General features: G+C 47.4%; 2 protein-coding genes across 7 annotated transcripts in view; one reads left to right on the top strand and one right to left on the bottom strand.

The window, feature by feature from the left end:
- LOC308054391 (uncharacterized protein) overlaps positions 1–27,079 on the bottom strand; it is a 258,573-nt gene that overhangs the window by 109,684 nt on the left and 121,810 nt on the right. The window lies entirely within an intron of this gene.
- The window catches only part of KCND3 (potassium voltage-gated channel subfamily D member 3), a 130,304-nt gene continuing 121,694 nt past the window's right edge, over positions 18,470–27,079 (top strand). For 3 of the 6 annotated variants that reach the window (XM_080367109.1, XM_080367114.1, XM_080367113.1), the window contains exon 1: positions 18,470–25,061. In XM_080367109.1, coding sequence (XP_080223235.1) covers positions 23,953–25,061 — 1,109 coding nt within the window. In that variant the 5' untranslated portion in view covers positions 18,470–23,952. The remainder of the gene's footprint in view (positions 25,062–27,079) is intronic. The other 3 variants (XM_080367112.1, XM_080367111.1, XM_080367110.1) reach the window with 3 other exon arrangements.

Genomic DNA, 27,079 nt, shown 5'->3' with positions numbered 1-27,079 from the left:
TTACTGAAACAGGGTGCTGGAGCATCAGCCAGGCTTGCGCCTGAAAGGCAGTGGTACAAATGCTTCCAGCTCAGCAGACCTGGGGTAATTGATTTTTCATGGGCTAAACCAAGAGCATAGGGAAAAAATATTTTGAATCAAGCTGAAAAATAGGATGCTTCCTTTCAAAACTGAACCTCCCCCAAAACTCGCTTCTGAATTTTGTAGTTTGTTGATTTTTTCATCTAAGCAAAATATTGGTTCATTTTTCAGGGGTTAGTATTGTTTTTAAAATAAATCTTACTAATATTTTAAAAAGTGTTACTTTAGACCTTCAAAACATAGCATTTAATAAACATCAACAGCAAACGTTTTGACTTTCTGAAAAATGTTTTGGGGATTTTTACATGCTGGAACACTTTGACAAATGCACCATGAATTCGTAAGTACTTTCAGCTGATTCAAACCTGCATTTTTTTCAACAAATAAAACATTCAGCTGAAATGTTTTTCCCAACTCTAATGTTTGTCCTGTGCCTAAGGGTGAATTTCACTCTGTGTGAATAACAGTGGGCTGCAGACAAGATCAATAAAACTCATATTTCATTTTATTCACTGTCATGTTCCAAGCGAACCTGGCACACAGCTGTGGCATTACCGCACAACACTCACAATGTATCTTTAATTCCATTGGAATGAGGAGCAAATTGCCTTTTAAATCCTGGTTATACCCTAGATTTGATGGTGAGCCCAGAGAATGATCAGAGTGTATAGAGGCGAGTGTGAATGAGGCTCAGTCCCAGTGGGAGCCGCGGTTTGAACACTGGGAGCTGTGTCACCCCTTGGCTCGGGTGCCGCTCCTTCTGCTCGCACGGCGTCAACTCCAGCAGCTCCCCTTCCCCTCCTAACGGAGCCAAGTCTGGAATAACAGAGCTGTGTTCTGGCCGTTATTTATCTGCAGAGAAAGGCCAAGCAGCTTCCCCAGGGACACAACACCTGCCCACACAGCCCAGCAGGGACAGCCCGCTCCGTCGTCCTTCGACGCACGCTGAGGCTGGCAAAGGGTCCGGGGCACTACAGCCTCGGCACCCGAAACCTGCCGCAGCATCATGATGGACACCTGAAACCTTCTCAGAAATGGTTTAATCCCACATCTCACAGCCGCAATGTGCCAGTAGCCAGCGTGCTGGGAATGGCTGGTGCGTCGGAAACAGGTACCGACACCAAACACTGAAAAATGCAGGTTTTCACCTTCCTTGCCAATGCCCTAATCCCATCACTGCTCCCTGCTGTATTCCTGCTCCTCACCCAAGGGCCCAGCAAGTCCCAGCCCTCCCCTTCAGCAATCCCACTTCCACATACAGAGCCAGTGGAGATCATGGCCCTTGAATGGGAACTTTTGGCAATGTTTCCCAAAGGAACCAACAGAGGAGCAAGTTAAATACTCACTGCTTTTGGATTACCAGGAAAGTGTTACAAAATGCTTCCAGTTTAGGAGAGAGACCTGCACAGGCACGGCTCCCCAGGGCTCCCCACAAGCAGGAGCTCACAGCAAGAAGTGACATTCATGGCTTTGGCTTTCTCCTTAATACAGAATCACCATTTAAACAAATAAACCAGCCACTGCATTTAGACACAACAACCCCCCAAGCACAAGCTGCAGCATGAAAGGCTGTTCCGTAACTCTGCACCTCCGTGCAGCACCTGCTGCGCTGGCTCCGAAGCCCAAGGCACCACTGCTCTGAGCTGCCATGGGTACCGCTGCTTGGCACCGCCACCCAGATCGCATCAGGCCTAACGAAGGATGCTTGCAACATGCTGTGATTTGTTGGGGTTTTTTAGAGCTGCAAAGCCACAGGCCAAGGAAGAACCTTCATCCTCCCAAACCACACTCCCATCATTTATATTTACCTTCTAAATGCAGACCAACAAGGCTGGTGAATGGATAGGACCAGTTTCTGTGGTTACTCGATGGGAGAAACATTTCTGATCACTCTAGTGATGCTCTGCATCACCTGGCAACACCACTTTGGGGAAAGTAGGGGAGAGACCAGAGGAGTCCAGGCTGGGATGCAGGAGCATGCAGCGGTGCACGCACTGGGCTGGGCAGCTGGCACAGGAGAGCTTCCAGCAGCTACTTCACCCTTTCCCATGTCTGTGACCACCTGCCTGCAACAAAGCCAAGCTGTCAGCTCCAGTACTATGGTTTGTTTCTCCTGCATGACAATCAGAGCTCTGTTACTTATTCTTATCAGAAGTTACGTATTTGCAGTCCCTCTCATCTCTACATGCTGTGGGAGACAGGGCAACAAGAGGACAGGCAGGGAGAATTACCTAAAGAGAACCCCCACCAGCAGCAAGTCCTGGCTGCCAGCCCCTGGGACTCTCCCTCCTCCATGGGAGTATTTTGTATTTAAATTGGTTTTGCTGTAAAAAAGGCCAGTTCCAGGAATGCACTTCTGTTCAGCATCCTCTCCGAGGCTGCACGGATCAATACGGCGCAGCTCAGCTGCTGTAGCACACCATTATTATTACATTATTACATGTTGTGAGCTGATCTATTAGACTTTCCCCTTTTTCAGGACATTGTGGAGACCAGTGTTGAAGTGAATGTAAGCCAGACTACAAAAGCTAATAAAGGAGAAGGAATGCTGAGATGTCAGTGTGCACATGCCTGTGTGGTGACGAAATTTTCCCGTGCCATGTTTCTGCAAGGTGCAGCAGCCATCCTGCTCCAGCACCCCAGGCTGCAGCCACCAGGACACAAGCCCGGGCCATTGCAACTGCGTGCCGATGGCAGCATCAGCTAGACATGGGTTGAAAGCAGAGTGTGGGAACACCAGCCTGTGCTGAGCAGTGTGCCACCGGCTAGCAAGGGGAGAGCAATAAGTCCCTTTCCAGCCTTTCACTTCATCCCTCTGCAGCCTTCGCTGCTCCCTGGCATCCTACCCAAAACAATTACGAGGAATTATTATTTTTTTTACACGAACTACAAAGGGATTTCACAAATCAATGGGTTTTCCATTTCTCAATCGGAAAACACTTCAAATAGAACAGGTGCAAAGAAGGAAGTTGCCCAGAGGTTACAATAACAACAATAATAAAATAATAAGGCCAGAAAGTAATTTATCACCCTACTTCACAGTGCTTAAGCTTAGCAGGGAGATGCCAGTTGCTCAGTGACTTGTGCACTTGCTGCTGGAAGCAGCCCATCAAGGGACATGCTCCCGGCCACTCTGTGCCTTGTGCAATGGAAATGGGTCACCAGAGACCAAAGGGTTTATCTGCTAGTAACTACCTCAGATGGACAAGAAAGGTACGGCTGTCACCAGCACTTGACTTGACACCTTGCTCTGGTGATCAAAAACCAAACCAGCCAACACAAAACCCGCAGAAGAGTTCTCACATTTTCCTCTGCTCTCTCCACAGTGGAAAGTCCCGCTAACCAGCATCTGCCAAGTGCTATAGTGGTACTAGCATCTCCCCATTTTATTTACTGCCTCCAAACCACATCCCTTCCATCACAGAGCCGATATTTACATTGCAAATGAAGACTGACTACATCTGGGATGAGTTTACCCCATTTTGCTCTCTCCTCAATTATTTTTCCGTTTATAACCTGTGATGGCAGCAGAGATGTGGGGGTTCAGAGGCAGAAGCTGGGCACCGTGTCCAGCAGAGGAATCAGGAGATGCAAAACGCCGATTTTTTGCTTTACTACAGAAAGGTTTTTACAATGATGTAATGCTGCTAGAGAATGCTGAGGAACTGTTAATATGTTGGCCACGTTACAAAAATGTTTGGGTGATTAGCTTGTGAAAGGAGAGATCAATCCACTGGAGTGAAATAATTGTGGGTTCATTTTGCTACATGCTCTGTTCTGCATTTGATGACTAATTACCAGCATCTAATAAGAGAACGTTATCTTTAAATCATGTAAAGGTTAAATGCATTGCTTTTACTCGATGCTGAAGACTGCCCACATGATAAGGCTAAATATTTCTTTTATTGCTATGTTTATCTGTTTTTATCTGTGTTGAGTAGAAAATACTCTGCTTTAAAAATACATTGTGGCTTCTTTGATCTCCTAAATAGATTTATAATTATCTCAAAATTGAACACACTCAGCTTCTTTACAAGTAATGGCCACGTGCTGCCCTTCACAGGCAGCGCAGCCTTTGGTGTGTTTTCACTGTTCTCCTTGGATGCAGGATGGGAGGGGAAGGGGCTGGATTGGTGCAGGTCCCTGAAGCTGCAGGGGCGAGGGCACACAGCTGGCCAGGCACTGCTGACACTCTGCCCCTCCACCGGGCTGGGTATTTTTTCCTCAGACCTAACTCTTTCTTAGGGGGGGGGGGGAATATGGAACTGCACTGGACAGGACTGGAGCAAAGACTCTGGTGAGAGACAAACTGCAGATCTTTGGGGTGTTACCCACACTGGCTTTTTTCCCCCAGCATAATCTGAAAGCATTACAGGGTCCTGATCACACTGCATTTATTTCCCTAAGGGTTTGCTATGCCAAGAACCATTAACCAAACCACTTGCCCTCTGTGACATGCATCTGCTGCTGAATACCTTTTTTATACTTATAATAATGTCCTCACATAGGCATAAGTGACCTAAAAAACCTTTTCCATGAAGACATTTATTATTGATACACACACAGAATGGAAGAGAGGTAAAGGAAGAAAGAATAGAAGCTTATTGGATCTCATCTTATAATTCTGAGCATTTAAGACTTTTTAAAATTTCAGAGCAGCACAGCCTGGTTTAGACTGGGGCAGGTTCCCCCTGCCCGTCGCATCGCAGGGACCGCTCGTGCCCTCCCACCCCAGCAGCTGCAGCAGGGCTGGGCAAGCTGCAGGCACCTTTCTGCACCAACGAGAAACTTTAAAATCTATTAAAAATGAACAAATTAATGAAAAGCAAGAACAGCTCTCCCCCCATCCTTTCCTCATGCTTGGCTGCTGGGTGAGGTGGCTCATTTAAAGCCATGGCTGGACTTCACAGCGGGCATCCCTAAGTTTCCAAAAATTCATCCTTATTACAGCCATAATTTATGTAAGGCCCCTCTGCAGCCCATGGGGACAGACAGGCACCTCCAGAGCATAATTCAAAGAATAAAACTGAAGACTCAGGCTCCTGCTGTGAGTCACCATCACAAAGAGCCTCTCACCGCTGGCTGGACTGAGAGCCAAGAGCAAATGGGATCTGACAGATACCAGAGTTAGATGCTAAAGCTGGCAAGAAATCTGAGCCAATATCTACAGCGTAAGCGCATCCTAAACCTCTTTCAGGATCCAGACCTTGAACCATCACGCAAGCCCAGCAGTCAGTCAGGATATCAGACTTCTCAGTTCACCCCAGCAAAGGGGCAGAAAAAGTGAAGAGCTGGGAGAAGAAAAGCAAAAACTGTTCCCAGGTGACTCTGGCCCTGATCGGGAAAGTGAAGAGCTGAGCTTCCTGGAAGATATCCTGCTCTCACACAAGCTTTTTTTTTTTTTGTAAGGTTTAATCCTCCAGTGAAAGTGGCACCCAGCCAACTGCTTACATTTCAGGTTCAGGAAAAATTTGTGCAGATTTGTAACTCAGAGCAACTGTTTTTAGCCTGTCGTTAAAAGAAATTGAGAAAAATAATTGCAAGGTAGAGCAAAGTATCATCCGCATGCTTTAATTCTGCAAAATCCAGGGAATTAAAGCTCCTCTTTCTAAATGGCACTTGTGCCATTAAATTAAGTGTGCAGGCTGAGAGCGTGTCTGTCCAGCACACTGTTAAAGAAAAGGTTTTCTGAAAGTGAAGGAGTAAGTAAAGTGTCATGTCTGCAAGAAATGACTTTAGATAGAGGTCTGCTGCCGAGCCGCAAGTGTTTCATTGACACCCTTCAGCAAGCGACATTTCTAGAAAGCGCCGTCAGCCAGCAGAGATGTCAATAGCTAATCTGGGGCTTGTTACAGTTTACACTTGTTTACTGCCATTTAAGTAGACCAGACATTGATGCTAAGGAAGTGGGAGGGAAATGGTTTGAGTCAATAGTGTGTCTTGTCAGGAAATTAATTTGACTCTGGTCTTTGTGCCCCAAACTGCAGAGAGAATCCGTCACGGGAGGACTGGCACCGCTGACAATGAAATCAGTAACATGGAGGAGTCAGCAGCTCCTCCAGCACCCACCCAGCTTAGCGTTAATTTAAAGCTCACAGCAGACATTGAACAAGTGCCTTTTATCACAGCAAATTTTAAAAGGAACAATATTTTTTGACATAAATGTCTCTGCTAACGACAAAGACCAGAAGTAGCTTGTGACAACAGAATAGATGTTTTTCAAAAGCTTAGCAACAGCTCATGCGCTGAATGTCATCATCTGCCTCAGAAGGCCAGGACTGTATTATCAGGATTACGTGAAATTTTCCTGAGTCCTGTTTGCAATGTTTTTTTAGCTATACATCTTACCTTCCTGGCTGAAGGTCCGCTGAGAATTATCCATCCCTACTTTTGTTTATGAATAGAGGCTATGATTAAAAGCCAGGAAGTTCTAATTATTTATTATTAGTAATATTTGTTATTATATTAGCACTTTTGAAAACTCCTTGAATTCAGCTCAATGCAGAGAAAACCCACATATTTCGCAGCACTGAGCAGCGGCGCTAGCTGTTAGCACTATTGACTGGTCCACAGGCCAGATTCTCTACTCATCTGCTTTGATATTTCTCAGCAGCTGCTAATGCCATTATCTGGATTTCCATGGGAGTGAGCTAGAGCAGAAGGTGGTCCAACACAGAGAGTTGATCCTGTCACATGAGTCATCCCTGTAAAATGCTATTTTTACAAAACGATTTTTATGTGCATCAACCACCCTGCTAGCACAGAGTGCCACGAACCAGTCCTGGCCCCAGCACCACCAGTGCAGGCTCCCACCGCAGCCCTTCACAGAGGCAGGACAGGCAGGGCAGGACCCGGCTCTGCTTTCGGGCCATGCAAGCCTCATGCTCAGATAATGCCCTTCACATTTTCAAGCTTTTTCTTACGTTTATGAGGGCAAGAAACAAAATGTAAATGAAAGCTGAGGTTAGATTCTCACTCTCTGCTCTCAGTTTCTGGTTTTTCAAAATACTGGGGTACGTGTCTGTAGCATTGTGGCTGGTGACTCGGCACACCTCTACCACGGGAGGCACTGATCACCCCTGCACTGTGCCAAGCCAGGTGAAAAGCACTATTTCTGATTATCAGCCACACTGTTCTGTCTTGCTTCACATCATTCACCTTCTCCAAGTTGCATACAAGTGGCTCTCCAGACTTACCGTGACACTGCACGTGTGTATATTTGCATGGAGACAATGCTACAGGAGCATGAGCCCAGACCTGGCCCAGTCCCTTCAGCAGTCTTTATCAGGGACTCAGATAAGCGATATGTGTATTTGTTTTCATTGTTTTGACATCTTTCCAGTGCCAATTAAAACCTGAAGTACTTTTGCTTGCATTATTTCTTTTTGTTGTTTAGAATTGTAAATGTTTGTTTTCCCTAACAGCAGAGTTTGGTTTTTTCAGACCTGTTTCTCCCTCAGGCTGGAGCTAAGAAAAGCACCTCGATGGTGTGCAAGGAGATAGTCTCGTTTGCTCTGTGAACCAGCAGGAATTTTAAGTGAACATCTATTCATACATCTATTTGTACTGGATTAATTTGTAAATAATCATAACCATTCCTTTCTCCTCACTGCTGTCCTTAGGTGAAGGAAGGGTTGTAGCTGTTTCCAAACCGTGGCCTGAAGAGCCCTACAGCTCAAAGCTCTACATCCAGCAGCAGGTCTGAATGCCGTGGGACAACTTGTGTTACCAGCTGGGTCTAAAATTCACATTTTAGTAGGGGTTGGGATGCTACAGAGCCAGCCCCCCTGGCTACAGACCAGCAAAGCACTTAGTGTGTGTGTTTACCTTTATGCACATTAGCAGACCCTTGACTTTGCTGGGCCTTTAGGATCTCCATTTAAAACATAGGCTTAAATATTGCCAAGCGGCTGCCAGAACGCTCCAAAGTCGGCATGGAGCAGGGCTGAGCACCCAGGGCACGCGGTGGATTTATGTGTCAGCCCTCCCCACTCTGCCCCGAGGCTCACTGCCGCAGCCACTGCAGTGCATCTGCACAGCCGGGATTAACCCGCACTCCGCAGCCAGGGACCAAGGCACCCCCAGCCATTCCCAAGAGATCTGCTTCCCAGTAGGGACTCCTGAAAACAAGCAATCATGGGAGTTCAGCTAGCAGATTTACCAGTTCCTTTGCCTGCATGTTTGAGTGCTTTAGATGATTTAACTGCTCAGAAAAGGATTATTTTTGAGCCTCCCTTTGCCAAAAAATGTAAGCCTTATCAGATGGAAGTCAGAATCTATTCTTCGGATCAGCAGCCTGGATCAAAGCTGAGGTGGAAAGGAGGTCACATAAAACGCAGATGCTTTCATGAATATTTGCCTTGCTTTTCCTTAAGCTTCACATCTGAGGGTCTGATCTTGAACACACTGAGTGCCTTCACACAGTGCTGCATGCTCCCAGCACCGTCGGTAACGCAGCTGGGGGAATAAGGTACCATTTTATTTGGCTTCTATAACATACTAGATTGCAGAATGCTGAGAAGTTCCATTTCTTTCTGCTGGTGTTTATAATAGCAACAAAGGAATTGTCAGATCCAAATTCCTAGTTATCTGTGTCACTTCTAGCCTGGAATAGTTCACCCTTGTTCCTCAGCTAACTTCTTCCTGCAGATGAAGGTAGTATCTTTGGAAGTAGATCTTTGCAACAAATAAACAAGATGTGGAAAAGGTTCTTCAACATTTTGAATCGCGAGAAAAAGAGGAATGTTATATGCCTGCATTTCTTCCATCAGCAGAAGTAAAGAGCTGCTTCTCTCTCAACTAGCTGCTCTGAAACCGGGCAACATCTGCAAACTCAGAGTTATCCAAACAAGAAGTGGCATAAAATTGTGAGGTTTCATCAATACCAAAGCCATCATTTGCATTGAACTTTATTTGAATGTTTTTGCACAGCTATATTGCTTGCCCTTTTAAACACTTCCTATCTTCCTGTTTAAGCTGGCTTGTATTATGCCCTGCTACACATTCCAGACTGTGCCACCTTCTGCATGTTATTCCTCGTAAACATAGTGTTAGAAAACGCATTATCTAAGCACACAGCTGCGATGATGAATGTTATCTTACCTAATTTAAAAAAGGAGTTATTGTAACTCAGTCCTGGGTGAACAATATAAATTTTTGTTCTAGAAGGCTTCCTGGTCAGAAACGTGTGCACAATGATTTTGAAAAAAATCAAATACTTTTTTTTGCTAGCTTGTCATCCAATACAAAATCAGAATCACTAACCAGTTTGACCTTGAATTTCACTATGAGCAAAACCAGCCATACTTAAAAAGATGTGCCATCTGCCTTGAGTAGCCCCACCTCTACCTGTAAAATTGTGTTCAACGCTGATAAAGTTTGCATCTTTGGCAATATTACACGTTATCTTAGTAGACGTAAAAAGCCCACCAGGTCACAGCATGGTTTGGGTTGGAAGGGACCTGACAGACCATCTCATTCTCACCCCCTGCCATGGGCAGGGACACCTGCCACCAGCCCAGGTTGCTCTCAGCCCCGTCCAACCTGGTCCTGAACCCTTCCACGGATGGGGCACCCACAGCTGCTCTGGGCACCCTGTGCCAGCACCACGCTGCCCTCATGGTGAAGAATTTCTTCCCTATATCTAATCTAAATCTCCCCTCTTTCAGTTTAAAGCCATTCCCCTTGTCCTGTCGCTACATGCTTTTGTAAAAAGCCTCTCTCCCGCTTTCTTGTCAGCCCCTTCAGGTACTGGAAGCTCCTCTAAGGTCTCCCTGGAGCCTTCTCTAGGCTGAACAACTAACTCTCAGCCTGTTCCCACAGGAGAGGTGCTCCAGCCCCCTGAGCATCTTCATGGCCTCTGGGTTCACTCCAGCAGGTCCCTGTCCTTATGCTGGTTGATGCAGAGCCAAACGCAGCACTGCAGGTGGAGTCTCAGCAGAGCAGAGTTGCTATCTTTTTACACCACTAACCAAGTGTAATGTTTCCAACATCTGCACAACCTTCAGATAATTTGTCACTTTGACAAGCCAAGTGAGCAAAACCTGCTCTGCAGTGAGTGCCGGGGAAAGCACCGTGCCGCTCGGGCTTGGTTTTCCAGCTGGAGACAACCGCCAGCACCCAACTCAGGGCCGTTCCTGTAGGCTGCAGAGTATATTGCCAGAGGGGATGTTGGTAACAAACCAGAAAACCCAGATAAAGACAAGTTCTGCTTTCTTTCACAATCTGAGGGTCTTTCAAACAAACATTAGTGGTATCCTGGAAAAATGCCTGAATATTCCAAAAACGCTTTAATGAGCTGATCTTCCAGCCTGTTAAGAAGGTCTCCCTCATGTGCACATGGCCTAAGAGCAAGAGAACCCCCGCTCAGAGAGATGCTTGCATAAATAGCCCTTTTGAGCTTCCCAAGAAGCTTAGGTGAGAGATTTTTCTATTTGTTAAAACTTCATTTAACACTGGACTACCCAAAAAACACTAAATTTACTTTCAAGCTATCAGCTCCTGCTTCTGCAGTGAGCAAGTTTAAGTTAATGCTCTTTCTATATCAAAGGTCTGTACTAAGGATTAAATCTGAATTCCAGGTTAGCCCTTAATGACACACACGCTCACAGAAAACCTTCCCTTTATCTAGAAGACGACATCCTGCTACAGCAAGACAAAAATAATCTTACTGGATTCAATAATTAAAAAAATATCAGATTAAACTTGAATTCTAGTTATAGAATTTGTCTGCAGGTAAAGTTATTTTTAATCTGTTCCAAGATAAAAGAGTAAATCTATTTCTGCCTATTAGCATTCTCCTATATGTTGAGGGGGTTAGTAAGACAAGTTTGGTCTACAATCTCTCTCTGCTTCCCGCCCCCCCCCCCCCCCCAGTGAGTTGGGAACCATCCCTCTCCTGACCATCAGGCAGCAAGCCATCCCAACGGTCCATGCCTGGATGTCCGAGCTCACCACACTCACGGCTAAGCCAGCCCTCGCCACAGCACATCTGCCCGCACCAGCCAGCCCAGCTGTGGAGGGGCTCCTGCCCCAGACCCGCCGCATCATTCCAGCACAGACCAGAGCCACAACCCAACAAATGACAGAGAAACAACAATCATCCCCTTGTTTACACACATTAAGCCTTCAGCACTTCCCTGTTGGCCTCGGCCCCTCCGGCTCCAGGCAGAGAGCCCGAGGTGGCTCAGACCCTCGGCAGCAGGTAAGAACGGAGCAGAGCGGCTCCGGTGCATCGCACCCAGCTCTCAGCCCAACAGCCCTTACTGCAGTACCAGAGCTCAGACACTACTTCCAGTAAGAGCCTCTGACCTTTTGTTTCTCCACAGGCAGCCCAGTATCACAGCCCCAGGCCTGCCCTGATCGCTGCCCTGGCTTCTGGGTGCTCCCGCTCCCCTCTGAGGCAAAGTGGGGCCAGTTCCGAAGGGGACAGGGCTTGCTGCAGAAAGCCTTCATCTCCTCTTCAGTGATTTTTTTTCCAGCTATTTTTACCTTCAGTGTGATAATTAAGCAGCAGGGAAAAAAGCTTACAAGAAGTAGAGCCTTTCATTTTTATTTTCAACGTTTTGCCTGTCTCATTAAAGGTTCCATCGGGGGGGAGAGAGTCACCTCTCCAGCGACGCCATCATAGAAACAGGAATCCGCCCCTGTGCAAATTACAGCCAGAAGCGCTGCATGAAGCCTCCAGGCTTTGGAAGGAAAGGCAACCCCCCCAGAAAAAAATAATAATTGAAACAAACTCTTGTCACAGGGTTTGAGGTCTTGAGCCACATTTAGGAAGAGAGGAGGATGGGGAATGGCAGCCTCAGCTCCGCTCTCCAGGACACTCCAGGATCCCTTCTCCAAAGGGCTGCGCATGTGAAGAGGGTCCATCTGCCCCTGCCCACACCCACACGCCTTGGAGCCACCCGAGCAAGTGCGTGAGGAGAAGCTGTGAGCAGACAGGACCCCCTCACACTCCAGGAGTGGACAGGACCCCACCGCGCTCCAGGAGCAAGGCAGTCCCACAGCAGGAATCCAGCAGGGAGGCAGCTTTCACCCATCCCTCCGACCGGAGGGCTTGGAGGCTGGGCAAGCGTCTCCTTCCCCCCTGCCCCCAGGCAAGAGGTTAGCTGTGGCTGCCATCCCAGCTTGCAGGACACAAGTGTGCTTCATCAAACTCCAAATGGAAAACAAACATGGGCTTCCTTCCAGAAAGGGGAATTCACTGAGGAGACAGGGTTTGCATCTAGAAGAACAGCAATTGCTTCTCCAAGCAAGAAAATACAAAAAGCAGATCCAAGAAAAAGCAGCAGCAAATCCTTTTGCAGGTTCTTTCTGGGAGCCCCTGGTTCTCTCTCCTGTGTCCTTGTGCAGCCACTCCATCAGCAACAGGCATCCCACCACAGCCCAGGCTGCTCCTGCTGCTTCGCAGGGGACAAAAACCACCTGGGAGGACACAGCAGCCACAGGGTGTCTGGGTCCCTTCTACCTGACAGCTTCTGTATTTTCTTTCACCCACACATTTTTTAACATTTACTGTCTCTAACTCAAAAGACATCCAAAGTTTCCCAAGCACTGCAGCAGAAGTATGCACATTTTCTTATAGATGTGAAATCTGGGACTAACCTGGCAGACACAGGTCCACGGCCACCGGTGTGACGGGCGAGCGCAGCACCATGCACAGGGCAGTGACAGGCAGCGGGTCCTTAGGGCACAAGCCAGAAGCAAGTCACAACTCTGTAAATCTAAGATGCCACACAGGCACCACGATCCAATTAACTTTTCATCCTGCCTGTCTGGGCTGTGGCTGCCCAGCACGCACTGCCAGGGTCCGGAGGGACTGCTGCACAAGGGTGGGAGAGCTCCTTTCCTGGACACAGGGACGCCTGGAGAAGCAGCCTCAGCACTTGCAGGGAGAAGCTGGCAGCCTTGGCCTTTTATCATTTCCCTTCCCGGCCCAGGCCACACTGATTGATGCTGTAACTATCTCACATGGTGAATAGCTTATTGCTCGCAGGTGAGCTTAAAAAAAAAAAAAGAAGGAAAAAGAAAAAAGGAAAGATCCTGGCTCCTACTGGCCACCCCTGGCATGCTCTGAGTACACCTGTGCAAAGCACCAGTGCATGGGAGCAGCTGTTTTCTATCTGGTTTGCCCAAAAGCAAAATAATCGAAGTGCAGGCCTTGGGTGGAGGAGACTCCGTCACCTTTGACGTAACTATAGACTATATACCGGTTAGATGAGCAAAGACAATCTTGCTCCCAGATTTCTCCTCCCTGCCCCCATATCTAATAATAATAAAAAGGAATCACGACAGTACAGGATTCATTCCCCAGACAATAGCTAGGCAAGCTGTATATTGCTTTATGGTTGCTGACTTGATTTAAAATGCACTCTTAAAAATGAAAGAACAACTCCTTAAATTCGCAGTAAACGTATAGTTCCACAGATCTGATTTACTGGTTGTGAGCCACCGAAAAACTGCAATTGCAATTTATTGTATTGTTGACTCCAGCAGTGAAACCTTCAGCATCACTCCAGCTCTGGTAACTACTTCAAACCTGATCATGTAACATTAATCATTTATTTGGGGTTGTTTGGTTTTTGTTTTGTGTTGTTGTTTTTCTTGTTGTTGGCGTTATTTTTCCTCCCCCTGCTTTTCTTTAATTGGTCTCTCGACTTCCAGGAGATAATGATGATTGCTTTGATGGTGACTGGTTAACCCAATGTGTGTGAGATCAAAGGAGTGCCGTTGGTTTGTGCTTTGCTCAGTTCAGAGCTTTTTAGCCTTGTTTGACTCATAATTGCAAGATTTCCCAACTGGCTGGAGGCAGATCATTGCAAAAGAAACTTGCTGCAGAGCAGTTGGGTAAAGAACCATGTGAAAAGTCCTGGCTGGGCTGTATGACACTGAAGCACCAGCAGGTCAGAGCACAGTAAAGCAGAACCCAGGCGCTCTTACAGAGCCTCTAGCTTTAAGCCAATTGTCCCAATTTCCCTCTCGTGGGCACTGCTCCAACTCCCTCACCTTCAGTGAATCTACCACCCACTTAGGCAGCACAGGCAAGAGGCACATCAGGCCTGTCCTACCGATGGTACGGCACGACTGGCAAAAAAACGCTTCAAATTCAGGATGGCGAAACCAGCACTGGTCTCTTCAAGGCAAATCACAGGTGGTATTGCCTCACAAGCAGACACGGGATACCCAGGCACACTAATTCACTTCTCTGCTAATTGATCTAGCAGCATTGCCTTCCTGCAGCTAACGTATCTCTCTGCTCACTCCTGAACAGCCCTGCATCCGCTGCTCACTCCAGCTTCACTTTCACTCTGCCCTTCCCTACCCGCCTCGTGCAACACGCCCAGTCTCATCTGTAATCAGGAATGTTAACACAAGACTCTCATTACTTAAATGTTTGGATGTTGATAATGTGGAACATAGCCAATTAAGCACAATCCCTGATGAGCTGTTGCAGTGAGTAGCGTTGCAAACCAGTGTTGTTATTTTACTTGCCATGTGAAATGAGACTGGAAGAGTGAGCCACGGTATGCACTGGGGAGAGACAGAGGTCAGTGGACAATAAATCAAAGCCCTGATTCAGTATCACTACTGTCCTTCAAGAGTCTTCTCCCTCTGCTATCATGTGTGATCTTTTCTTGATTCATTAAGGTCAGCTGAGCAGAAAATTTCGCAGCTGCTGGCTAGCTCGCAGAGCTGCTGGACACCATCCATGGTTCTTTCCTCTTCCCTTTTGGAAAGAAGTGGCAGAACGCAGCTGCCTGTGAGGCTTTATTTCAGGTTGGAAAATCTCCAGGGGGGGTGGGGGATGCGGGTGGGGGGGAACTGATCAGAGATGGCCTTGAACCAACCCCCCTGGTTTCCAAGTGCCAACAGACAGCGAGAGATGGCAGACTGTGGGATACGGACTGTCCACCACACACCAATGTCTCTGACGGACGGATGGGTCTGAGAACCACACAAGGATGCAAACAGTACCCCTGTAAATTCTGCAGTGTGCCCCAAAGTGGAGCTAATACAATCTCCAGTCATCCTAAATAAATCCCCCAATGCTTAACACCTCCCTGTATGGAACCTTCATCAAAAGGTGCTTGAAAATTAGTCACTTTTTCCTTCGGGATTTCTGTAAGCCAGTAACGAGATCCCCTTAAAAACTCCTGAGGGATGCGGAGAGAATTTGAGGTTTCACTTTTTAGAAATCTCTACAAAATGTTTCAGATACGGGTTTTGCAAAAAAACCTAAAGCAGAACCGTGTTATGATAAACCATTTATTATGGACACTTTCCCAATTTAATAGTCTAGTTTTCCTTATATGAAAGCCTGAAAAATTTTGATCCAAATCCAATTGTTGGCAATTTTTCTGTGTCAAAATAAACTTAAAGACACTTAGGATTAGCCCTAGCAAAGGCCATTTCTGCCCCTAAAGTAGACACTGCAGTTTCCAGTGATAAAATACATACATGAGAGAGACATACGAGCAAGCAAGATACTTGAACTCTTTATTTTGCCATCCTGTGGCATGAAGGCATCTTACTTCAAGGAACTGGTAGATATTTTTTATTGGATTTACAGGATGAGATAGAAAGTGCCTTGCGCCTTCCTTCATTTATGCATTTTTAGGACTACCTGTCTGTGAATTTGTGTGCTGTGCAAAGGAGCCCAAAAGCAGTCTTGGAGGGTGGATAGCTGGAGAGATGGATGGATGGATGGATGGATGGATGGATGGATGGATGGGTGGATGGATGGATGGATGGATGGATGAAGTTTTGGAGAAATGCCTTACCAGTTTGCTCTACTATCCCAGAGTGATGGGTAGACAGACTGACAAACATAACTAGATCTCTCTTTATACTTCTGTACAACTTATGTCCTTCAGGAATCATAGAGCCATTTATAAACATTTATACATTCTGATAATATACTTTTTGTCAGTAAATAATACCCTATTTTTTCTTTAGATGGAAACTAGGAACACAGAGCTTAAGAGGCTTAACCAAGGTCTGAGCAAGTTTTCACAAGGAGCAGAGATATATTCAAACAGCTGTGTCAATCATTAGACCACATATATAATTTTAAGGTTACAAAGACTGACTCTTTCGCGTAATCATATTAATGACCTTTCTTTACGCAGGCATTTTCACAAGCTTGGATCCAAAGCAAGGAAACTGTTGGCACAGTGTATAGGATATAATCAGGCTACAAAGCTACAATGTTATGGCAAGCTGTAATTTCAAGCAACCAAGCTAGCTTTATTACTGCAACTGTCATTACAGAATGCTTATGCAGCACGGCCACGAAGTCAATGGGATATTTAGATGCAGAATTAATGCAGGAGAGAGCCCAGTGTAAAGAACAAACACAATAAATAACACACACTGTAGACGCACAGGGTATAAATACGGAAGAAAATGGCAGAGCAAAAAAATCGAGTGAACTATATTTAATATTGACATTTAACCATGCAGAGATTATTCCAATTGTTTCTCTGCTTGTGTGGCTTGTTTCAGTGCTGGTGAGTTCAGTAACAGAATGAGAAAAAGTTGTTCAAAAAGTTTTAATGAAAGCTATAATTGGTGCAGTAAGACCTAAGGCAATATTCCTAGAAAGAGAGAGAAAGGGAAAGGCAGAAAGAAAGAGCAAAAGAAAAAGAGGGAGAGACAGAGAGCGTTAAAGAGAGAAAGAAACAAAGAAAGAGAAAGATAAAGTTAAAAAGAGAAGAAGGAACGTTTCCACATCAGCCTAGCTGCAGCTAGCTTGCTTTTGACTTTCATACTCTATTTAAAAACACAAAATTGGGAGCATTGAAAAAGAGTTCCCAAATTAGCTTTTTAATAGAGATCGAAAGTTAAAAGGGGGCCGAGTCATGGGGGAAAAGCTATTCAGGATCACAGCCAGGCCAGAGCCGGCAGAGCGAGGGCAGAGCACGTCGGAGCGAGAGGAGAGGCAGTAAGTTTTGTGAAGTGATGACATTGTAAATCACAGAAAAAGCTCTTCTACCAATAAAAGCCAAATGACATTTCTGGGTTTGCTTTCTTCTGAGCATCTGCAAGAGGAAAAGAGCAAGTGGAGATTCAGGAAGTGTTTTAAAGAGGAAAGCAGTTCTGAAGACAGCTAATAACGATGGATGCTGAATGCTTTGATTTGCTCAAACCCAGACGGGCATGGATAGTTTCTCACAGAAGTTTTAGGATTCGCTTTGCACACAGCTGTTACCACCCGGACCCTAAGGGTGGAGATACTGGCACCCAAACTGGGCTGCAGCCCTCATGCTGCAGTGCACAGCTGTTACCTTACTGGGGGTGGGGGGTAGGGGGTGTGAAAGGTTGGGGGCAGGGTCACCCAGGGCCAGACATCCCAAAAGTAGTGCTATTTCTTAATAATTACACTGAATTATCAGGGATCGGAGAATGCTGAGACACTGAACTGGATCCACCTGTGCTCAGAGTTTCCAGGTTATATTTTCCAAACCAGACAATCTGGCGTGGAAGTGTTTGAAGATTTGGAGGTTTTTTCCTATTATTATTTTTTCCCAGTCAGGCCTTGGTTTAAGAGCTCTCGGAACGTGGCTTACAAATATTATTGGGGGAAATTGTTTTGGGGGAGGATTATCCAAGACCTAACGTTCAGAAATTAGTATTATTTCCTAGTAATTACACTGAATTATCAGGGACTGGGCAAGTTGAGACGCTGATGTCCCGCAGCACCGGCACCATAGACCGCCCAGGCCCCGGCTCCGCTCGCCCCAGCGGTCCCGCAAAGCCCCCTACCCTCGGCTGGGAGCGGCACGGCGGGGGGGCCCGCAGAGCCCCGCAGCCGGCCCGGGAGGGCCCCGCCGCCCCCCGCAGCTGCCGCCCAGCCGGGCCGGAGCCGCCTGTCCCGGCAGCGCCGCGCTCGCTCCGGGTGACACCTGCCGGCGGCTCGGCGGGCGGGCTGGGGGGCTGTGCAGGAGTGGGGGGGGCGGGGGTGCGGGGGTGGGGGGGTGTGTGAGGGTGCGGGGGTGCGGGAGCGTGAGGGGGTGAGGGCTTTCGGAAGTGCGGGTTTGCGGGGAGTGCGGGGGTGCGGCGGGGGCGAAGGGGTGCGGAGAGTAGGGGAGTGCGGGGGTGCGGGAGTGGGGGGTGCGGGGGTGCAGGAGTGTGGAGTTGCGGGGTGCGGGGGTGCGGAGAGGCGGAGGTGCGTGAGCGCTGCCCCCGCCCCCCGCGGAGCTGTCCGCGCCGGCGGTGCTGATCCGCGCTGCCGCCCCGCCCGCGCCGCCCCGCAGCCCCCGGCAGCCGCATGGCAGCGGGGCGCTCGGCTGGCGGCCGCGCCGGGAGCGCCGGGGGCTGGGCCGGGGGCTGGGCCGGGGGCAGGGCCGGCGCGCCGTGCCGAGGTGAGGGGGGGCGGCCGGGGGGGCGGGCACCGGCGCGGGGCGGGGGGCAGCGGCCCGGGGGCGGGGGGGCTCACCTGCGGGCGGGGAGGCGGCGCGCCGGCAGCTGCCGCGGGGAGCGAGGGGCAGGAGCCGTGCCCCCGGCTCGCTCCCACCCCCGCGCCCTCCTCCTCCTCCTCGCCCCCGCTCCAGCCTCCCGCTCCAGCCTCCCGCTCCAGCCTCCCGCTCCACGCTTCTCCCGCTCCGCACTCTCCGGCTCCGCGCCTCTCCCTCTCGGCGCTCCCCGGCTCCGCGCCCTCCGCTCGCCTTCCCTCCCGCGTCCCCACCCGGCGGCCGCGCAGCCCGCTCCAGCCCCGGGCTCCCGGCGACAGATCAGTACGGTACCGCGCTGCGGGGGACGCGAGGCAATGGCGAGGCAGCCGAGCTCCTCTGTGTCATGTACGTATCGGTCTGACTTTATGGAAGTCACCAACTACGGCTGCGGCACGTCGGGCATCGCCGGGAGCTGCCCGGCAGAGCAGGGCACGGGCTGCTTCGCCCTGGTGTGGGCTTAGAGTTATTCACTGCACGAGGATTCTCCGGCAAAGAGCTCAGTCGGGAGGGCTGCCGGGGCTCTGGGCGTGCGGAGTCCCAACTTCTGCCCGCGGATGGAAGAGGGATGCTGAGGCGGTGGGGAGACAGGACTGGTAAGAGCTGCCAAGGAGCAGGGCAAGCGAGAGCAGCAGGACGAGGGGGAAAGGGGACAGGTGGTAGGAAGGAAAAAGGGGAGAAGGAGAGAGGGCAAGACTGGCTTACGTCTGAATTATTTATTTTTAGTCTAGAATGTAGCCTCCTGCCCTGGCTAAGGTGTTGGCTGTAGGTTCGTGGTGCTGGAGGAAGAGCTCATTTTCTTGCCCAAAGGAGACCTCTCCTGCGTGGTCCCCGCCTGCCCAAGAGCCAGGGATGCAGAGGATGCTCCAGGAGGGATCAGTGGAGTTCATCCCACACTTCCCCCCCCCCCCCGCTTCTTCCCCCCCTTGCCACTGCCGGCACATTAGCATGCAGGGTAGGCTCTGGTCTGTATTTAATGACTCCATTTGCCGGTGTCTCTGGTAGCTCACCCCGCCTTCCCTCAGCCTTGCTTCGCAGCCTGCCTCCCCGGACCACTGCTCCATCTCCCTGCTGCATCCCCGCCAGCCAGCTCTCCGGGACCCGGGGGCCACCGCCAGCTGCCTTGGGCAGCCAGAGCAGAGCTCGGAGCGGCACTGGAAGGGGAAGGAGCAAAAGGAAGCAAGCTCAGGCGAGAGAGGCAGGGAGACTCCGTCTCGGCAGTAATGAGGGAGAAGCTGTTTAGTCATCTCTCTATATATACTTTCACAATGATGATCACATTTACTGATTGCCTCTGACTGTATTCAGAGAGGGAGTCAAGAGGCAGGCAGCACAGTTCACCTTTTATCCTGAGGAGTGACTGCTCCCCCTTCCTTCCAGTTCCTCAAATCCAGCCCTACTTTTGGGCACTGAGAGCATCTTTCCTTGCCAGGTAAGGCATCGCTGCGAGCCGGCAAGATGGGGCTCTCTGGGCTGACTGGGAGGGAGGGGAGAAGTTTGCACGCGTTTATCCTAAGCCTGTTGCTTTTGCTCCTAAATCTCTCCAACGGACTAAGGGAGTGAACGTTTTGCAGAAAGTTTTATTTTCTGATGTGATTGTGAAGGGAAAGGAGTATGTGACTGATGGAGGATATCAAAGCTTTGACTGACATAGTTTGCTTTAAAGCAAATATATCTTTGCTGTCTGAGCCTGACCCAACAAGGACAGGGAAGGAGAGAATAGATGATTTCAAGGCTCTTCACTCCCATTAGCAGTGCCTCCTCAAGAAAGTCACAGTATGTTTATCAGTTTATTTTAAAACATACCTGCCTGCTTCTGGAAAGGGAAACACTATGAGATTTTGGGTTTGTTTCTGCTTTCATGAGACTACAAAGAGACATTTACCAAGTATGGTAATGCCAGTGGAAGCTAATGTGGTAAGAATCCATACTTCATTCCTTGACCCTTTAGGTGAATAGACATAACTGTGTTCTCTAAAGTTTTCCTCCAGAGCTTTACTGCCCTAGCCATGCCTGTCAGGGGTTTTTTTGAAACCGGGATGAAGCCCCGGTGCCCAGAAAGCGGCCGTGGCACAGACAACCCGCGGAGCCAGTGGTGGTCAGGAGGGTCCAAGCTCCTGGAAGGGGGCCGGGGGTGCACACCTCAGGCTCTGCTATCAAATCTGCTCACACCATTTCACTGGCCTCATAACCACCTAAAGAAAACAAAATTCTTTTCTCTATAGATGCTGACTTTTCTGACTCAGAAGGGGGCAAATTATTTTGTGTACCAGGTCTTCTAAATGTCATCAGCAGGGTACCGATCTGTTCTTAACTAGTTCCTTTCAAATTACAGGCAGAAATTAGGGTAATTGAAATTAGAAATGTGTGTATGGCTAAATATTATGCTTGTTAGTATTAAAGCGTGTCTGTTTGCTATGTGAGCTGAAGAGACTGTTGACTGTACAGTATATTTTGAGCCCAGCCAATTGCTTTCCAGCCTAAAAAGACTGGTTATCAGTTACCAAAAGTCAGGCATGCAGAAAAGGAGGATTCTTTCCACATTCTGTAGATAAAATAGTTAGTTACTTCATAATATTTTTTTACTCAGCTTAGTTTGTGCAGCTCTGACTAAAAATTCAGTCCTCTCTCTCCCTTAATTTTCTGTCTCTTACTTTGGGGGGGGGGTGGGGGGGGTGGGGGGGGCGTGGAGTTCCAAGGACTCAAGGACAAGAAAAAGCAGTACCTCTGCAATAGGGGAGGTCATCACTCTTCTCCCTCTCAGTCCTTCAGACAATTTTATAGCTAGAAAAGACTCTCTTTTTGTGTATTTTGAGGATCAAATGGGATGGATTTAACGCAACTTTGAAAATTAAGCTGAGTGCACTACGTTTTCTTACCCACCTGCATCTCTTGGTCACAGAGAAATGGGAACTAAACTTCCACAGAAGAATACCCCCCTCCCTCTTCTCTGTTTTAACCTCCTGTCCATTTCACAGCTGAGATATTTATAGCTTCCCCACATATACTGCCAGCATGGAAGGACCCATTTTATCTTTAAAAATCGATTTAAAAATGTGTAAGTCACTTACAAGTTACCAGTGCTTTAATAGAACAATTATATGTGAAGTATTTATAGTGCCTCAGCAGCTAATGTAGGTAACCTGGAATTTACAACCAAAGTTATAAAAGTACAGAAGAGATTTCTAACAAGATTCCCCTGAGAAATCAGGGGAGATGAGGATCCAGTGTGCTGTAACTGGTCAGGTCACTGTACGTCGCCTATCAGTCCTGGTAGAATGACTGTGGTGGTGGTGCTAATTGAAATTAAAAAGCAGAGAAGACAGTTTACCAGCAGGGAAAACAGGAACAGGATGCATTATCTTGGTCTCTTGGTTATTTGCCTGTATATGTTTGGTGATTAATGAATGAAATGGTTCTCATTTCGCTGCCTCCTGTTTCGCGGTCCTGTTCTTAACACAGTGCTTCATAGAAGCTGCAAGATCCACCACTGCTGGTGTAAGAAACGGGCAGCTCTGCTGCCTGAGCCCACCAAGGCCCTGAGGTGGCCCGCCAGCTGGACCAGGGCATATTCTCAAAGATGTGCAGAGAAAAGTTTGCACTGCCGCGCTCTGCCTCTTCCCTGCACAGACGGAAGAGCCTGCTCTCCAGAGCTGTCAGTCTGGCACTATTAACGCAATAAATTCCCTCTTTAGGGGGAGAGAAAAAAATAGTGCATAGTAATATTGAACGATTCTTTATAGGAAAATATCATGGGATGTTTGTTCCAGTGCCATGTATATAAGCAAAGTGTCTCCTTGGGATAAGCTTCACTATGGATTATTACATGTTTCGTAATTACAAAACCTCTTCCAGCAGCAGTAAGATGCTTGCACGAGGGATTTCAATTGTCCTTTAGATAGTAAAATTGCATAGAAAGATACTCAACATCAAGGTGATGAATGTTAATGTGCCCTGAAGAGGAAGAGCATTTGTGAGCAGTTTAGTCATTTTCACCACAGATTGATTCCATCATTTTTTATTCAGTATTTTGATGGCCTGTTGAAATCAATAATGCTGCAGCCTTACTGGCTGGAATGGCAGCTTTCATATAATTAAAAAACTTCAGAGTAAAACTACCTAGAAGGATACCATGTAGAGGATATAATGAAGCTTTGAGGGCCTGAGTCAGTGGAATTGATGGAATTTCCATTGATAAATCGACTATTTGATAGGGCCCCTAAGGGATCTTCTATGATAATGGCACCCTTCTCTGGATAATTTTATGGTAGAGATAGAAAAGCATTAGGGAAGTGAAAGTAAATCCAAGTTAAAACAAAAGTTAAGTATTGTAAGAACTCTGAGCAAAGATCAAAAAGAAAAAGAAAATTGATGGCTAGATCAGAACTGCAATAACTAACTTCAAGAGAATGTTGGCTTCCAGCAGCTGAGAAGCTGGACAGCTTCGGATATTTCTCATCTAAAAATCAAGAGTGCGGTGAACATGTTTCATTTCAGCCGAGCAGCCCTTCAGTTCTTCAGCTGAAGGACTTCTGCCTCTGTTAGCCAGGAAATAAGCAAGGTACCTTCCTGCTGGAAGAAAGCTGTCCGACTTCAGAGGCTTCCCTCATTCTGATGCTCCTGGTACTCAGTTGGAAGCTTAATCCGTCAGCTTTCACACCTGGGACCCCAGTTTACTGTGGCTCAGGTATTCTCAGCAATGTTTCCCTGAAAGTCAGAATTTTCCTCTGGTCCAGTGGAGGGATGCAATACTTCACAAAAGTCAAACCCACCTCTAAAGGAAGCTGCTGCTGAGGCCAGGTCTTTAATTAAAGGTGGAAGAAAACCAGTGAAAACCAGAGATTTTCTGTTTCTTTTAGCTGAAAATGTTCTTTGTGCAAGATTTGTTACATATTGAACTTCCTTAAGACTGGAAACGCAGCTCAGTCCAGCCGTGGCTTCTCACAGCAGTTTCACCGGGTGAACTGCAGGCTGATTTCACTGGAGTTCCCAGCTCCTTCTTGACAGCTGTAGTTAAACTGATGAGCACGAGGCTTACACCTGCGGAATTATGGATTAGTCTTGTTTGTAAGGAAGCAAATATAAATTAGTGTGTTTATGCTACTTTTAAAATGCTTTTAATGAGGAATCATTTGCTATTCAAAATTTCAATCTATAATAATGCCATAACCCCGCTGAGCTGATTATCACGTGCCTTATTTAATATCATTCTTCAAGCGGGAGATGAGGGCAAGCCACTTGTTTCAGATTCCTGTGTACGTGCTGGTATCTGACTGTTTACACGATGGGGCAAGACACCCCGCTTGACTGTGTGTTGTGTTTTTATTTTGTTCTGCATTTTAGATGGAACTGATCTGACTTCCAACAGGTCTCGGGAGCAGCCTAACCATCTTCTCCAGTAACAAGGCCTGGGGTCATCATGGCAGCAGGAGTAGCAGCATGGTTGCCCTTTGCCAGGGCAGCTGCCATAGGATGGATGCCAGTGGCCAACTGTCCCATGCCACTGGCTCCAACGGAGAAAAACAAGAGACAGGATGAGCTGATCATCCTCAATGTGAGTGGCAGGCGCTTCCAGACCTGGAGGACTACACTGGAGAGATACCCGGACACTCTCCTGGGCAGCACCGAGAAGGAGTTCTTCTTCAACGAAGACACTAAGGAGTACTTCTTTGACCGGGACCCTGAGGTCTTTAGGTGCATCTTAAATTTTTATAGAACTGGCAAGCTGCACTATCCCAGGTATGAGTGCATCTCTGCCTATGATGAAGAGCTTGCCTTCTATGGGATCCTCCCTGAAATCATTGGGGACTGCTGCTACGAAGAGTACAAAGACAGAAAACGGGAAAACGCGGAGCGGCTGATGGATGACAATGACTCAGAAAACAACCAAGAAGGGTCCATGCCATCCCTGAGCTTCCGGCAGACCATGTGGCGAGCCTTCGAGAACCCCCACACCAGCACCTTAGCCTTAGTCTTTTACTATGTCACCGGTTTCTTTATTGCTGTCTCTGTGATCACTAACGTTGTGGAAACTGTCCCTTGTGGCACAGTGCCAGGAAACAAGGAGCTTCCATGTGGGGAAAGATATGCTGTGGCTTTCTTTTGCTTGGACACAGCTTGTGTGATGATTTTCACAGTTGAGTATCTGTTGAGACTCTTTGCGGCCCCAAGTCGCTACAGATTCATTAGAAGTGTGATGAGCATCATTGACGTGGTGGCCATCATGCCATACTACATTGGCTTGGTGATGACCAACAATGAGGATGTCAGTGGAGCCTTTGTGACACTAAGGGTTTTTAGGGTTTTCAGGATTTTCAAGTTCTCTCGCCATTCCCAAGGCTTAAGAATCTTGGGCTACACTTTGAAGAGCTGTGCCTCCGAGCTTGGCTTTCTCCTCTTTTCCCTCACTATGGCAATCATCATCTTTGCAACTGTGATGTTTTATGCAGAGAAAGGGTCCTCGGCAAGCAAATTCACCAGTATTCCTGCTTCCTTTTGGTACACTATTGTAACCATGACAACACTGGGGTGAGTATTACTTTTTCTTTTACTGAGCAGCAGGCAAGCATGTACTAGGAGCCTGACTTCAGTTGCTCCTAAGAATTTTCCTGGGTGCATGTTTGGAAAGGGGCTGGAATTGTTAAGGGCTTGGTTGTTCTTTGTCTTACAACGTCTGCAATTTATGCTTACGTGAAGTTGTATAAAACAGAAAAAGCACTTACACCCACTCGACAAATGCTTCACGAAACAGTAAATGAGTGCAGGAGGAGCAAGGCTGTGGAGTGGCAGGTCCTGGTTCGCACGCCTTCGGCAGGAGCGAGAAGTTAACGTGAGCGCAGGGGAGCGGGCAGTTAGAGCTTACGTCTTTTTCAGACACGCGTTCGAGCCATAGATTTTACACAAAGTTGCTGATGTATATGTTGTCTCTCTTTGCGATGTCGGTCACTGTTTCTTCATTTGACATGCTGGGAACTATAGATTTGCTGAATTCAAATGGATATTGTGAAAATAGTTGGTGATCTCCAGGACATGAACTGTTTTTTACTTAATTGAGCAGGATACAGGCCTCTTGTCTGTGTTTAGTTGCAAGTTTAAAAAATAATACGAGTGTGCTGTTGCAGTAGAATTTCAAACATTCCCACGCAGAGGTACAAAGACAATGATATCAAAGCAAGGGGAATATAGCCTAGAGGGTGCTTTTTTCCCTTATATTTCATTTCTGTCTTACAGATGTTTCTACTGAGATTATAGATTTGAGCTTCTGTTGCTCTGAACTAAAACCTTTGTAAGCAGAATGACCAAGCCCTCACCCTGGCGGGGTTATGTAAAAGACAGTGGGGATCACAGGCTGCTGCTTCAGGCACTCACAAAGTTCTGACCGCATGCAATCTCTCACACATCAGAACAACATACCAAGTTTATAGTTACTTTGCAAATTGTTTTCCCACTGGAAAGTTCACACAGTTTAATATTCAGATGTAGACAATTCTCAATATGGTGACCACTTTTTCTCTAAACTGCTTTTGATTTTAAACACTTCTCTGTGCCTATTATACATGAACAGGCTCACAGTAGAACTTTTAAATTATTAAAATCATAATTCAGCTGTCAGAAAGGTGCAGAATCTGCGCATATGACAACTGCAAGTCTGAATTTCTTCATTAACTGAAAATGTAGAACATGTTTGTCATAGTCACCAAAAGATCTCTTTTTCCTCCTTTTTAACATCTAAGCAGTCTGCAAGTTCACATGGCAAAACTAAGGTCCTTACCCTGGAAAAGAAGTCCGTGCTTGCTTAGAAACCGAAGCAGGGCTTTGGATCCCAGCACTCCCCTACCCTGCAGTTCAGCTTTCCATACTCTGACTGGTCCATACTGGTCAGTTCCCACCCTCCTGTCCCCACCACTGTATCTGAGCAGCTTCAGAGGGACACCTGTCTCGGGTGGCTTGTTTGTGCGTCCTCCCCACAGCGGGGAAAAGCATGAAAACACAGTCCTGTTTTCTGGTCTCTGTTTAATAACGTTCACACCTATCTTTCCATCTACAGCACTTGTGTGCAGTCACACGTATGTGGTTACGTCTTTGCGACAGGAGAGTTGGGGTCAGTGTTGGCTGGGAACAAACCCTCCTCAGGAATTACATGCGGAATGGGCTCTAGTGCGGTTGAGTCTCTGTTCCCATCAGCGCAGTGACTGGGTTGTGTTTTCTTTCCTTTCCTTTCTGAACGCATGGATAGACAAACCAGAGTGTTCCTGAGGACTTTAAAGTGTTCTCAATCTGTTGTAATCAAAGAAATTATAGATGAAGGAGTGCTTTAAATGAGTTGATAGGAATTTAAACACGGCTTTGTAAGAGTCCACTGGAAAAGGACCTATAAAATGCTGTCAAAGCCTTAAAGCTTCAACTTCTGGTATTACTGATTTGGGATTTTTGTTGCAGAATTTTAATTAAAAGAGGTGTCTCTAGCAAACAGTCTATAAGGTAATTTTAGTGTCATTATCACAGATGTACAAGAAACCCAGAAAGCTCGGTAACAGCAGACCCCG

Source organism: Falco punctatus (genome assembly GCF_963210335.1).
Source record: "Falco punctatus genome assembly, chromosome: 17".
Taxonomy (NCBI): Eukaryota; Metazoa; Chordata; class Aves; order Falconiformes; family Falconidae; genus Falco; species Falco punctatus.
This window is presented reverse-complemented; position numbering and strand designations above follow the sequence as displayed.